Source organism: Austrofundulus limnaeus, unplaced genomic scaffold (genome assembly GCF_001266775.1).
Source record: "Austrofundulus limnaeus strain Quisiro unplaced genomic scaffold, Austrofundulus_limnaeus-1.0 Scaffold2, whole genome shotgun sequence".
Lineage (NCBI taxonomy): Eukaryota > Metazoa > Chordata > Actinopteri > Cyprinodontiformes > Rivulidae > Austrofundulus > Austrofundulus limnaeus.
In genome coordinates, this window is record NW_013952404.1 from 1,441,873 (window position 1) to 1,455,973 (window position 14,101).

The 14,101-nt window shown below is 39.4% G+C and overlaps 1 protein-coding gene across 2 annotated transcripts; it reads right to left on the bottom strand.

The window, feature by feature from the left end:
• Window positions 1-7,625: 7,625 nt before the first annotated feature.
• Window positions 7,626-13,959, bottom strand: supt7l (SPT7 like, STAGA complex subunit gamma). Of its 2 annotated transcripts, none has more exons than XM_014009991.1 (5): window positions 13,896-13,959; window positions 12,435-12,887; window positions 11,784-12,108; window positions 11,354-11,591; window positions 7,626-9,219 (listed from the first exon to the last, which is right to left on the bottom strand). In XM_014009991.1, exons 2-5 carry the CDS (start codon window positions 12,863-12,865, stop codon window positions 8,918-8,920), a joined length of 1,296 nt encoding a protein of 431 aa, XP_013865445.1. In that variant the 5' UTR covers window positions 12,866-12,887; window positions 13,896-13,959; the 3' UTR covers window positions 7,626-8,917. The 2 variants fall into 2 exon arrangements, with proteins under 2 accessions (XP_013865445.1, XP_013865438.1); XM_014009984.1 differs by lacking the exon at window positions 13,896-13,959 and adding an exon at window positions 13,338-13,421.
• Window positions 13,960-14,101: the final 142 nt, after the last annotated feature.

A 14,101-nucleotide genomic window follows, 5' to 3' on the forward strand; every position in this document is an offset into this window, starting at 1 on the left:
CTGATTATGTTACCACCAGTTGTGAAAAGGTTGTGTATCAAAAGTGAATTTGATTTTGAATTGGATTTTTGAAAACTCGGATATCATGCAAAATGTGTCTTCCAGCAGTAAATTTGAAGCACAAAAAGTCAATAATACCTCCCAAGACCACCCACCTCAAACAAAAGATTAATCTTTGTTGATGATTCTTTTCACTGCCTTAACAATGTGAAAAATACTGATAGATTTTTTTTACGTATTTATCCTAAATGCATAAAATGTGTTGATCTTCAGAAATGTCTGCCTGCAAAAGCAAATATGAGCATCTCTTGAAATGTCAAACCATTTCTTGCAGCTGTTCCTCACGGCACAGTCAGCCTCTGCCAGTCTGTTTCATTACCTGATGGTGAGGCAAGAGGACACAACAGGCTATACTTTTGAGGCAATTTTTTTTGTTTTATTTTTTTATCAAAAGACATTTCTTGCCAGGAGGATGAATTTTATTAGAATTTTTTTTCCAAACCTGAATTTTTCAGCAAGAAGACAATATTTTGGGTATTCCTGGAAGCACTCATTAGAGACGCTATAGAAAGYTTTCTGTGAGGGAGCAGAGAGGTACTCAAGTGTGATTGAGCTCAGAAGAAAACAGACAAATCAATAAGGTTAACTTAAACTTTGGACTCTTTTGTTCAGTTTATAACTGTAGTCAGCCAAACAGCTCAAGTTCAGGGCGTGAAAACAAAAGGAAGCAGAGCATAAATGTGAAAGGAAACTTGCTAACAGAAGCTGATGAAGCACCACAGAGCACTTTTTCACACCTGACAAAGTGAACAGAAACGACACCAAGCTCGCAGCAGGAGCTCATCTGACGTCTCCATTTGTGTCTGTGTGCGAGACAGTAATTAGCAATGGAAGAAGCTGTCTCACAATGAGAAGTCCTGAAGATAACACATGTTCCTACAAACTGAAGTTGGAATTTCAAGCTTTGAACAAAGTAATTTAATGACTAAGTCTGAGTGGGAGATAAATAATAAGCAGCAGGAGGAGGATGACGATGATGAGGAGGAGTGTTGCTTTGCAGTACATTAAACACACCACACGAATTCTTCAAACTTTTATGCATTGTATGAGTTATTGCACTTATGTTTGGAAATAAACCTGACTTCCTGGTTCCCTTAAAGTCAGACAAATCTGGTCAGCTCTTGGCCCAGTTTTAACACCTCAAACATGTAAACAAAACCTCAACGCTTCCAGTCTTTTCTCTGCACATCTGCATCCAGCAGCACCTTTTTTTATTTTTTATTTTTTGGAGAAAATGCCAACTAAGATCCATCAGAGATCAAAAAAGAAAACACTGCAGCACATTGTTATCAGAACTCAGGGTTTCCACAGTCTGGAAAGTGTTTTGACAGCTTCTGAAAATGTGACAAAGCTAGAAGACAGGAATGGGATGGCAATTTATATTTGCTATACGTGTCACAACTTTCTCCCTTTGAAAAAATGTTTAAGATTCTTTAAAATACAAATTCTTGAGACAGAAAAGCGCACTTGCAACAAAATTAAGATGGTTTTTGGAAGTAAAGCGGGAAGTAAAAAGAAAGTAACAATAGAATCTGATGCTATATTGGGGTTTTTGAAACTCCAGGAAGTCATATACTGAAATAACTTCAAAGGGGGTATTATGTAAAATCAACTTTTTGGGCTTTTTATCGTGTTATGATGTCATTCCCTTATTAAAAACACACCCAGAGTGTTGCTTAGACTCATTCATGCATGTTTGAGAAATCCTTGACCCTCCTGTCGTAACCATGTGGAGCTGCCTAAACGCTTGCTGGTACAAAGCACCGCCCATTAACACAAAGCTCCTCCCTAGAGCTCAGTCCCCAACCAAACTCCCGCCCCACAGGGCACCCCTCCTTGAAGGATTGTTGTGAAGATGTGCTGAAGTGGGAGTGTCTAAAACGGTAAGAGGTTCATAATGAGACTGTAAAAAATGGCCATTTTGAAGGTGTTTAGATAGGCTATTATACAAAGTCAAATTTATTTTTGATGTATACAGGACTTTTATAACAACTGAAGGTAACATAGTTACTTGATTTTGGTATAGAATTGAAATATGTGCCTGGAAAATACATYATAACCACCCTTTAAAAAGCAGTAAATGTGCAGGTCACAGTGATCCCACATCTGCAGAGGTAAAATTGCACAGTTGGATTAAAGTGGTGTGATGCACTCAATGACATTTTTAGACCCTTATCCACAAAACAGAACCTTTACAACTTATTTCCCACAAGATCCGAGACCGATGGAGTTGGATGGTAAAAATGGCGCACTGTCAATAAATTAAAGGCCCTTCAAATATCCACAAATCCATTTTTCCTTGGGGCCCCTGAGCTTTTAAGTGAAGCCAAATCTGTTTGAGTCTACACAAGGACATTTTTGAGAGAGTGCTTTCATGTGCTCATTGGATGCACACAAACTAAGCAAAACAAGCAAGGGAGATGTATCTTGTTTGATTGATATAGGACATCAGCTCAAAAGCGGTTGCTTTTGATCATCTTCTCTTTTGTTTGTGGCGAAAGGGTCTCACTTGCCCAGATTTTAAAAAATGCCTAGTTAAAAAAAATAAAGGAGAAAAAAAAATCGATGACTTGAAATTGCAGCAGTGTTTCAGCCCTGTTACTCATCCAAAGGCAATTTGCTATTTCTGGCATGTCTAAAATGTGCGTCAATTTAATGAGTTTGAACACCAGGAGCGTTGTACAGTACAGCTGATGGTGCTGCGAGGGATCCGGGACTTCTTTATCATATCTCTACCTCCATCTAAAGTGCTTTCAGTACCTCGTGTGAATACACTCCCCACAGCTACATCAGCTGCTTGTGAAATAAAACGCGAAGACGGWAGGGTCTGTTTTATATACTGCCAGTTGTTTGCAGGCACAATTCATATYTTTTAATCTGTTTTTCTTGTGAGAAAACACTGTACATGCTGTAATGACTGATAGGCAATTAGTCAAATTAGGGAGGATCATTTAAGAGAATTAACTCCTCACAGTGGCTTCAAAGTGTGTAGAATCCTGCATGCAAGACAATCCTGCAGATACATTTCATTTTATGAGGCACAAATCCTCCTGACTGTGTTCTGGGCTCATGTTTTCTTTGATGCTGCAGTCCATCCCTGCKCAGACATGCACAGACACGGACACACAGCAGCAGCAACAGCAAGCTAATTATTACCATGTGTTGAGGAAATGTATTCACTCTGTAGCATCTCGACAGCATAAAGTGTTGCTTGCTCAGAAGGTTTGGGAGTGCCCCCAGTCTCTGTGGTAACTGGATGAATACAAACATCCAGAGGAGTTTGTGCCAGCTTCAGATGCTGTGAGGTGCAACATTGCTCCCCAGTGGCCGGCTGAGGAGATGTCACTGAAAAAAAAAACAAAAAAAACTGCACACCTAAGAGTCAAGTCTGTTTTGACTTTAAATATTTTTCTGCAGAGTTCTTTTTAAMATAAAATTCAAGTTATCCCACAAATGAAAATTGATAAGAGCTATCAGGCTGAAAGATGAGTTTAGGCATCATCTCAAATGCTCAGAATTAGTTTTAAATAGCAACTTATGTTTGTTAATTTTAAATTTTTTGACTTTTTTTTTTTGGATCAGATCCCATCTCGTCTGAAACTAGTCTCCTTTTTCTTGGTTTATAAGGCAACAAGTTTCATTTTCTAAGAGGTCTGGACAGAAAATAAAGTTCTTARACAATTAAAYGGGGGTATTATGTATTTTTCAGGCACATGGTCCAATTCTATACCACCATCAAGTTACCTTCAGTTGTAATGAAAATYCTGRATGTATCAAAAAATAATTTGACGTTGTAAATCTAAATGTCTTGAAGTTGTCTTCTGTCTCGGAGCAAATGAGCCGAACACATTCTTCAGCAGGTTCAGCTCAGGAACAAGCTCATCTTCCTCCTCTCCTGCCCTCAGCCAAACAAACATCTCACCCTCCTTTGACCCACAGCTTTCRTGTCAAACCTCAGATGTTTTAATCTTCAACCTCAGTCGTGGACTCTTCTACTTCCACGAGTTTGTCTTCAACCAAATCAGGAGATGCTGCTGCTCCCTCTGCCTCCCCCTCCCACTTTTCTGTATCTAGTCTAGGGACYACTGTGGAATCTCTGGAGATGATGGTGCAAAGAAGGATTTTACATAAAGTCAAGAACATTCAATTCACCTCAATTAAAATTCAAAATACTTTATTGATCCCAGAGGGAAATTTGGTAAAGAGGGAGATTTGGTACATTGTGGACAACCCTGACCATCCTCTTCATCAGAATGTCATAGTGTTTTCAGTTGGAGGCTTCTTCAGTTTGGTTGTAACACAGACCTCTACAGAAGGTCTTTCCTGCCCACAGTCATCAGCATCTACAATAACTCTTTAGTTAAATGAGTTACAATAACACCTAATTTCCCTCTGGGATAAATAAAGTATTTTTAATTGAATTGAATTGAAACTCTATCCCCTGATGAGACTCATTTTTATGTTTTACAGTGTAGTCGTGACAGAGAAGCACACAACTTTAACTGCAGAGTTAATGACAGCATTAGTTTACTTTTATGACTGACTCCAAACTGCTGACCTCATGTAATAAAGCCTCATTTATCTGTGAGGTGCAGCATATGTTAAATTAACTCCCTTTTTGATTAACTTTGCCTCATATTTTTGGTGATTTTCCAAGAAAATAATGGAACCGGTTAGATGGATAGATGGACGGATTCCAAGTTTGGGCTCATCTGCAGCAGTCCTGGTTTCATTTTCCATTCTTAGCTTCATCACGCAAGAGAAAATATCCATTGATTGATCTAAAGCACGCCTTTCGATGCCACTGCAATCAATTCTCTCGTCTCAGAGGTGCAGTCAGACGGCCGTARGGTGGCACTCTTTGTACCTGTCACATTCTATATGTCTGGCAATTCATCTTTCTTTTGATGTCATCATCTCATAATTTATTGTTTGTTTCCACCCCGCATGTACAGTATACCTCCTACGAGATCAGAATAAATACGAGAAAGATGACTCTGCTTGTTTCAGCCAAACTTCCCTAACGGTTCTTTAAATAAAAAAGCAGATGTTATGCAGGACTCTCTGGGCTCATCGTGGAAAAAAAAATTCCTCATTCTGCTCACAAGCTCAGCTGGAGAGAATAAATTTCATGCTAAATGAATGGCTTTGCACGCAGCCAGGTAATTAATCATCTGTTGGGTCCTTTCCTTCTCTCTCCATGCACTCTGGCCCCACTCTGAGACCCCTGCTTATGAGAAAGACATCTTGGCATTTTTTGTAATTACAAGTTTTTCTTCCACAGTTCAAGGCAGCTCAGGAGCTGTTGACAACTGAGGGAAAAGGGGGGTCTTGTTGCCTCAGCAAGGTTGAAATGCTGAAGTTTTAATCCCATCGGTCACAGCAGCAGCAGATTAGAACTGTTCCAGGGTTTAGAAGGATCAATAAGGGTTATTTCTGTATTTTATTTAAGTAAGAAATGAACTTGTGTTTAGAGCAGGTCTCATGAACATGGCTGTGTGAAATGAACTGAAGCTAAAATGTTTAAAAGTTCTGCTGAGTCAAAAGGAAGCTAAAACACTTGATTAGAACTGAAATTATCTAGGATTAAGTAGACAGCATTTTACACTGCCTGGCCTAAAGAAAAGTTGCCACCAATATTTTGTTGGATCGCCTTTAACTTTATGGCATGCATTCACTGTGGCATTGTTTCAATAAATCTCTGCAATGTCACAAGGTTTCCATCCAGTGTTGCATCACTTTTCACCAAGATCTCGCATCGATGAAAGTAGAGTCTGACCGCTGCGCGAAGCCTTCACCAGCACATCTCAAAGATTCTCAATGGGGTTCAGGTCTGAACTCTGTGGAGCCAATCTATGTGAAAAGACATTCTCCCTGAACCACTTTTTCACAATTCGAGACTGATGGATCTGCAGCAACCCCAGATCATAACACTGCCCCAACAGGCTTGTACAGTAGGTGCATCACCTCACCTGCCTGTCTTCTTACCCTGATGCTCCCATCAGTCTGGAACAGGGTCAGTCTGGACTCAGACCACATGGCCTTCTTCTATTGCTCCAGAGTCCAACCTTTAAGCTCCCTAACATTTTTTTCTTGGTTAGCCAATGATTTGACCCTTCTCAAACAGACTGACATCTTTTCCATGACCACATGGATGTGTCTTTRCACATGGTTGTTTAAGAAATGATTGCACCAGTTGGGGTTAAARAGCTTGTTGCAGTAATTATCCAATAGGATGCTCGTACGTATTTGCTTAGTTAAATCCAGGTGACAACTTTATTTTTATTTTTTGGCCAGGCAGTYTATTTTGGAAAAAGCACATTAATTTGATCTGTAAGCTACATCTATAAATCTGCAGACTCCAAACCACCATAAAAAAAGTTGATCTCACTACTCTCATGTAAATATTTCTTTGACAATTGTTGTTGCCTTTTTGTTACAAGTCTTCAGATACTGTATTTTATTGACCCTGACATTTCCCATTTATACATTATAAAATAATTGCTGTAATCTTTTCTCCAAACATTAAATTTGAGTTTGTCGGAAAATACTTTTATCATGAAATTCATTTTTCTAGTTTTTGGTGTTTCTCTGTTGTGCAGAGAGGGGAAAATAAACAAAGGAAATAAAAGAAATCAACCTGATTTTGTTTTTATTCAGAGTTGAAGCACCTTAGACTGGCTCTAAATAATTCTGGAAATAAGGCCTGAGGGTTAGTTTGAAAACACATTTAAAAAGCTACTTTTTTCCCCTTGCACTGATGGTTTGCGAATTTTTTAAAGTTGAGTCTACGAGGGCTARGAAAATGTACGAATGATCAGGCAGGATGAAGGTGAGCATGTCATTAGAGGATGAATAGACAAAGCTTTGTTCAGAGGGAAAAATAACTATCATAGACACTAAATTTATTAAAGAACAGAGGTTACGTAGTCACGTCTCAGAGGATATGTAGCATTTTTAAAACACTTTTCAGTAAAGAAAACCAGATGAAACACTCCGGTTGGACTGAGACTTATCAACATTTCAGAGTGGATGAAAGAAACTAGTCCACACAAGAAGCAAAGAGAATATCGCTGCAGTGAATCAAACTCACAGTGAAAATGAGGTTGGATTTAGGTCTGGAGTTGGACACCTGCAGTTAATCAACTAAACTGTGAGCAAAAAGCAGTTCAATCCTCAGAGACAAGTTCAAACTCTGTCACACCTCAAAGCTTTGGACATAAAGACCAAAGAAAGAGATCCGACTAGCACAGACTTTCCTCCACGGACCTTAAATTCACCYAATGGCCAAACATCCCTGATCCAACAAAAATCCTTCTGAAACATAAAGCCAGAGTGTCATYACTTAATGATGTGGTTAAACCTAAAACTCTATTAAAGACAGCATGAAATATAGTGTTTGAAGATTTGCATGGAATTTTGTTGCATTTGCAGATACATAAATGTGGTGTACCATTGCTATAAAGGCATCATTATGGAAAGTTTTACTGTTTTTGTCACTTTTTGTTTGAAAATAATCAGCAAACAGTTCAAATTAGCTAAAGAAAAGTATTACAAACCCAGTCTAATTTTTTAATTGCTTGTTTATCTCATTCTAATTATTCATTTACAGCACCTCAAAATGTTGACAATGCTGCTCAACTCCAGTAGCACAGAAGTCCAACTTTATTTTTCAGTTGCCCTGAATCATCATCTGGCTCACACAGCACTGCAGAAAACATAAATCAATACAGCTAACTGAATATCAATATATATGACCCCCATCAGCATTTTCCAGAGGAACAGACAATTACCTGTCCAATTGTGAAAATGAAAGAGGTCCACACAAAAGCAAATCACTCGCACTCAAAACGGGCCTGCTCATTCAGGATGCAGAGTTATGCATGGCATAATTAATTTGCCATTAAGGCTGGATTGATGTTGCCTTCGTGGTGCAAACAACCAAGCCATAATTGCTTCTGGTGTTGCATCCACAGCTTTGCCTCATTACTGAAACAGATGCTAATGTGGTGAAGCGGCTTCAGGTTGGCAGGAGTGTGAATCTTCTTACTGTGTTGAGACACTTGTGAAGAGTGCTGCATTGGGAAAACAAGAAGTTGAAAATGTCTCGTAATTTGCGGCGGCGCGAGGAAGGAATGAGGTACGTTTTTGATGAACCAAAGTTTTATATTGATGAATGGAATTTGAAGATGAGAGCAGGACATGTTTTTACTACGTCGGCCCAATTGGTAGAAAAATTAGGTTCATTAGGTGATCCTTAAGAAAATACCATTGCTTTACTTTTATTTTAAACTGTATGTGAAGGCATAATTAAATATCATCAGCTCTTAAACTCAGATTAAAGCATTAAAAGATTAGAAACACAAAAAATACATTCTCAAGTATTTAGCAAAACATTTTAACTCTAAGAGCGCAAGTCCTTCTATAAAACCTGAATTTTCCAGTTTTTTGGTCTTGAGCATTTAGGTAYACATCCTAGAAAGGTCACACTTAGTAACTAAACATTTTTATTGTTCCAAAATATAAAACCTTGTAACTGAAACAGACTGAGCTTACTCTCCATCTGATATGTTTAGATCTATTAAAATGACCTCCTCACCTGTTTATCCAGCCAACCATAAAACTTCATGTATACTTCACAAGATGTTTATTTATTTGGTTGTAAACACCAGTTTCCAACTTCAGAGAAAATAGAAAACCTGAATCCTTAATACCGCAGTTTGCCATCAGRTCAGTCTTCACTGAATGAACTGATTGTCTTTTAGTTCAGTTCTTTTCTCACTGATGGAATAAAAACATGGGAAAACAACCAAGAGTCAGTCTTTCGGAGATTTTTCACAACCCCACACGCAAATCTTCACATCCTTTTCATTCGTTTCTTGGGTCTCTGGTTGAAGACGGGGGAGGTTCCCATAAGTGAATCTGGTGAATGTGAGGCGAAGCTGCCGTCKGACGCCAGCCCTCCCGGTGACGGTGCCATGGCACCTCCTGATTCGCTCATGGTGGACATGGGTCCTCCCTCTTCGAACACGTCTCCGCTCAGGGCCCCTTGGTGGTGGTGGTGATGGTGATGGTGGCTCGCACCTTGACCTTCGTCACCGTCTTGCGGTTCCATTTTCACCTGGGGCCACAGAGGGGAGTTGTTGGCCCCACCTCCACCTTATGAAAGGAGTGGAATAAACTATTAGAATAAACCTTTTTTAACCAGTTTTGGAAGAAAGTRCGTGCCAATTTGCCAAATTTGAGACCACAGAAAGCCAGGGCTCCATGATTAGTTGTAACATTAGACTTTATTTGATAAACATATATTTTAACTGTAAAATAAAAAACTGTAAAAATACTGTAGGCTGTTTAGTTTGGTAAATTTTTAAACTAAAAGTTTAAAAATATATTACACAGATGGGGCCATTTTGTTTACACGCAAAGCATTCTGGGTAAATAATGACGTGGATAGGTCATCGGTGCGAGGCTGCTAGTGAGCTAGCTATATTGCCTTATATGTATTACCTCGGTGCTAGTGCGACAAACAAGCTAACTGAGGTCCTCCATCCATATTTTCAGTTGCAGCTGAGTCATTTTTGTGTTCCCCTCTCTGTCATGTGGATGGAGGACCTCAGTGATGAGAGGAGAATGTGTAGCGCTGAGCTAATACATATATATGGTGATAGCCTCGGGGCTAAAGCTAACAGGCTAAGCTGAGGTTCTTCTTCCATAAAGCAGCTCTGTTGTCCTCCATCTATATTTTCAGTTACAGGCTGTCATTTCTACCTTCTCCTCTCTGTCAACGCTCTCTGGTTTTATTTAAAAGAGCCGATCATCAGATGTTGTCCAAGATTAACCTTCAGGGTGGATATAGCTCGCTCACACTGAGGACCTATCAACTCATCATTTACCCAGAATGCTTTGAGTGTAAATAAAATGGCTCCGTCCGTGTTAAAATATATTTTAAAAAATTTACAAAACTAAACATCCTACAGTATTTTTACAGTCTTTATTTTACAGTTAAAATAAATGTTTATCAAATCGTCTAATGTTACGACTAATCGTGGATCTCTTTAGGTATTTGTATATTGAGTAAGCCACATATAGGTAGCAAACTGCAGTCAGTATTACTGCCAACAGGTTTAAGCACAGAATATGAATTGTTGGATTGTACCAGATATTAGAATTAGCAACAGTATTCACTTTCAGCTCATGAAACAAAATATTTCATGGTTTTCTGATAAAAGGCTAATTTACCCAGACCGTGTATGTTTGCTACACACAGCGGGAGTGTGAAAGAGTGGTCAGCGCTCTTGCAGATTGATTATTTTTACTGAGTCCGGTTTGCTTTTGTCCACAGGTTGTTGTATCATGCAAGGCATTAAAACCAGTAAACGTGTTATTAAAAATAAACGAGCTGTGCCAACTACTGAAGCCTTTATCTTCAACAAAATTTAAAAACATCTAACAATGTTGTGTTTTTTTTAATGTTGAACAGAACTAGTGATGCTTGTGCAGAACTGTTTATTGTGAAACTGAAAAAATGTTCACACATGTACCCACACTCACAAAGTAATAAAAAGCCTGACTTTTTTATTTGCCTAATTCAGGGGTCTGCAACCTGCGGCTCTGGGGCCACATGTGGCTCTTTGGTCCCTCTGCAGTGGCTCTTTGAAAATGTGACCAAAAATAACAGAATAAATTGTTTTTTGTTTTTGTTTGTTTTTATACCCACAACAGAAATAAATTTGTATGCAAATATATGATCTATACTACTAATACAAAAAAATAAAGCATGTTAGCTCATGCTAGCCTGTTGTTTACTTAAATAATCCAACTTCTATCTATGATCTTTCTCTCAAATCCATCAAAATGTACCATTAAATAAATTGGAAACTACATAATAATACGAATAAAAAAATTATGCCTGAGTAATTCAGTTGTACTAGTTTTTATGAAATTCGGTATAAACTACATACAGTATTTTTCTTGTTTACATGAATATGGTCTTTTTATTTGTCATGATGTGTATAATATTAACTAATATAATATATTTTTTAGTTTTATAATGTCACCTCTACCGACCGTAAAGGTTCCTGAATGGGCCTTGAAAAGGCCCACGGACCACCAGTTGGTAATCACAGTTCTAGCTTGTTTTGTGGCTCCGGAGACATTTTACTGGTGAAACAAGGAGCAGAAATGGCTCTTTTGATCGTAAAGGTCGCAGACCCCTGGCCTACTTAGAACAATTAATTGAATGTTTATTATTTAACAGCAGAGTTTCCCAAAARGTAGAGAGCACTGGTCTCACCTGTGGCATGTGGAGAATGGTCACCATCCAGACCTGACGTCAGCCTTTCAGCATGAGCCCCTAGCACCCCCATAGGTAAGGCCTGATCCCCAGGAGCCAGGTCGGCCTCTGGCTCCTCGCTAACAGGGAAGGAGATGTCACTCATGGGCTCTTCTTTAATCCTGGGGGGCTTGGAGTCTTCTAGTGCTTTCTCTGGATTTACCAGCCGCTCGTATTCCTCTGACAGCTCCTTAGTAACCTTTTTGGAGAAAATATCTCTGTTATGTTCTTCTACTGTACGGAAACATTAAAAAGAGTATGAGAGAGTACTTGTTTTAAAATATGAAACTTTTAAAAGACTACTCAGTTAACAATTCAAATAAGTAGGAAAAGTAACAAACACAAGCAGATATATAAAAAATAACCACCAGAGTAGAAATCTGAATCTCACCTGCAGCATGTAGGTGTGATAGTCCTTGATCCTCACTTGCCAGAAGCGCTGCAGGGCCAGCACGCTGCCAATGCCCAGCTCATGGAACACTTGCTCTACCACATCTGGGAAAGGACTGGCTCCCAGTCGAGCTTCGCGGTCCACAGCTACTCGCAGCAGGTGGGTGATTCGGAGGTAATGCTCATGGACCAGGTCGGTCAGGGTCTCCAGCACGCTCTCCTGGGCAGACTCAAAGCCAGCGTGGGCCAGCACCGTGGCCACCGACTGATAAAGGAGCTGCCTGCAGGAGGGCCAACTCAGCTCTGTGACCGGTTCACCCTTACCTCTGAGGGGAGTGGAAACCAGTACAAATGTTAGGAAGATAAATGGGATATTCAGCCTTGAGCCACTCCTCAYTTTTTAGTATTTTATTAGACCTGTTTTTCATGTGATTTTGAAATGCTAAATTTAATGATCTGACTGAAAGTTAGTAAGACAAATGACAGACGACTTTCAAATAATTATTTTACAGGGCCTTAAGAAAACTTAAGACCACTTTAGAAAAAGTTTGACTCATTAGGTGTGAACATACAGAAATGTAAAATGACTCAAGACTTTTATGCTGTATGTGTAGAATTTAAATACGGAAAGAAGATACAATTTAAAACTTACTTATAGAAGTCGCTCTCAGGGTCACTATGGCGAAGCTGAAAGGGCTGGCGGGGGGCTTTGCTGTCTACAGGCAGCAGATCATCTGGCATAGCGGGAGGGGTTGGAGGACGAAGGGGCAAGTTGGCATCAGCCTCCCCTAGCTGGCTGCCGCCCTCTGAGGATGTGGAGCTCTGGCCCTGAGATTGTGCTGCTGCCAGAAGAGCACGGAGGCGGCGGGCATGCTGGCATAGCTGCACTGTGTGAATGGTGAGGCTGCAGGGTTCTGAGGGGATGTCCAGCATCGTGGTGGGCCGTGGACGCTGGGCCGAGGGCTGGTGTAAAGGAGGGTCCTGCACCTCCACGGAGCGAAACTCCCGCTGAAGCAAGTCGAAGGAGCTGCGGCTGGGGGGAGCCCCTGAAGGTCCAGGGATCTCACCCCAGTAACGCATCATGACTGAACAACTAGATTCAGACCTAAACGGAGTCAAAAGTGAGAAGGAAAGAGGAAGTGTCACTGAGAAATTAACATTCACAACATTTTTTATTTGTATTTTTTCTAATTAACTCTGCTTATAAGTTTTGTTTGTGTAACGAAGAAAAGGAAATTTAACGTGCACTTTCCACTCGCAAGGAAAACTGTTTATTCCAGACTTCTAATATGCAATATATAACGATTAAAAGCATCATATAACAATCCACCAAACACTGTCCAACTTAAAATCTGCTTCAGTGTGGAAAATGGCATTATTGCACAAACATTATTGTCTAAAGGACTTGCTTTGTTTTGTTTTTTAACTTAAAATACATGTTATTCAATTGATTAGCATTGTGTGTTTTTTTATGTTAAGGTTAGGACACTTATCCCCTGCCAGGGTGTCCCATTAGAGATGACCTGGGCAGGTATCTAGTCCATAACAGGAATACCTGGATATGTCTGCAGTCCATCAGGGACTATCCATACTCCCAGTCATAAAGAAGAGGTCCAAAAAAGAGATCCAAACTGAGAACTCTGAACAAAGATCCATCTGCCGATGCATAGAGTTCTAATCATTTATTCATAATGATTTATCATATATGACATAGTAAATTATTATCCTTGTGCAAATGTATTATTGTATCAAACAAGACAAGTAGCCCTTCGTATTACCCGGTGCTCCTAAAAGCTCTCAGTCTAAAAAAAAAAAACAAAAAGGTAGGTGACCCCTGGCTTAAAGGATACATAATGTACTGCTAGACACGCCGAATTGTTGGTTTAACCTAATGTATCAGTTTGAGCTTAAATTGGAAGCTGAAACTGATTGCGTTATAGCTACAGATATTAAACCTCTATAATCTAACTAGTCTACACAACAGTAGGTGCACGTACACGAAAAAATATCTAGAAAAGTCACGAAGGAGCTAGTCAAAACTGACTAATTAAGCTTTTAGCATATGTATTCCGCAAGAAGATTTTAAGCATGTAAAATAAAACGCCAAATTTACCTGGAGATTGATTAAACGTCGGATAATCTTGAAAGCCAGAAAGCTTTCTAGCTTTGTCGGAAGTTGAACGAAGACAGACCGTTTTTGTCCTTGCTGCAAAAAGCCCCGGTTGCAGTGTTGAAGATATATAGTTCCGCTTTAATTTTTTCATTTCAAAGCGAAATATAATTAAACATTTTATTGATAAATATTTTATAAAATTAACG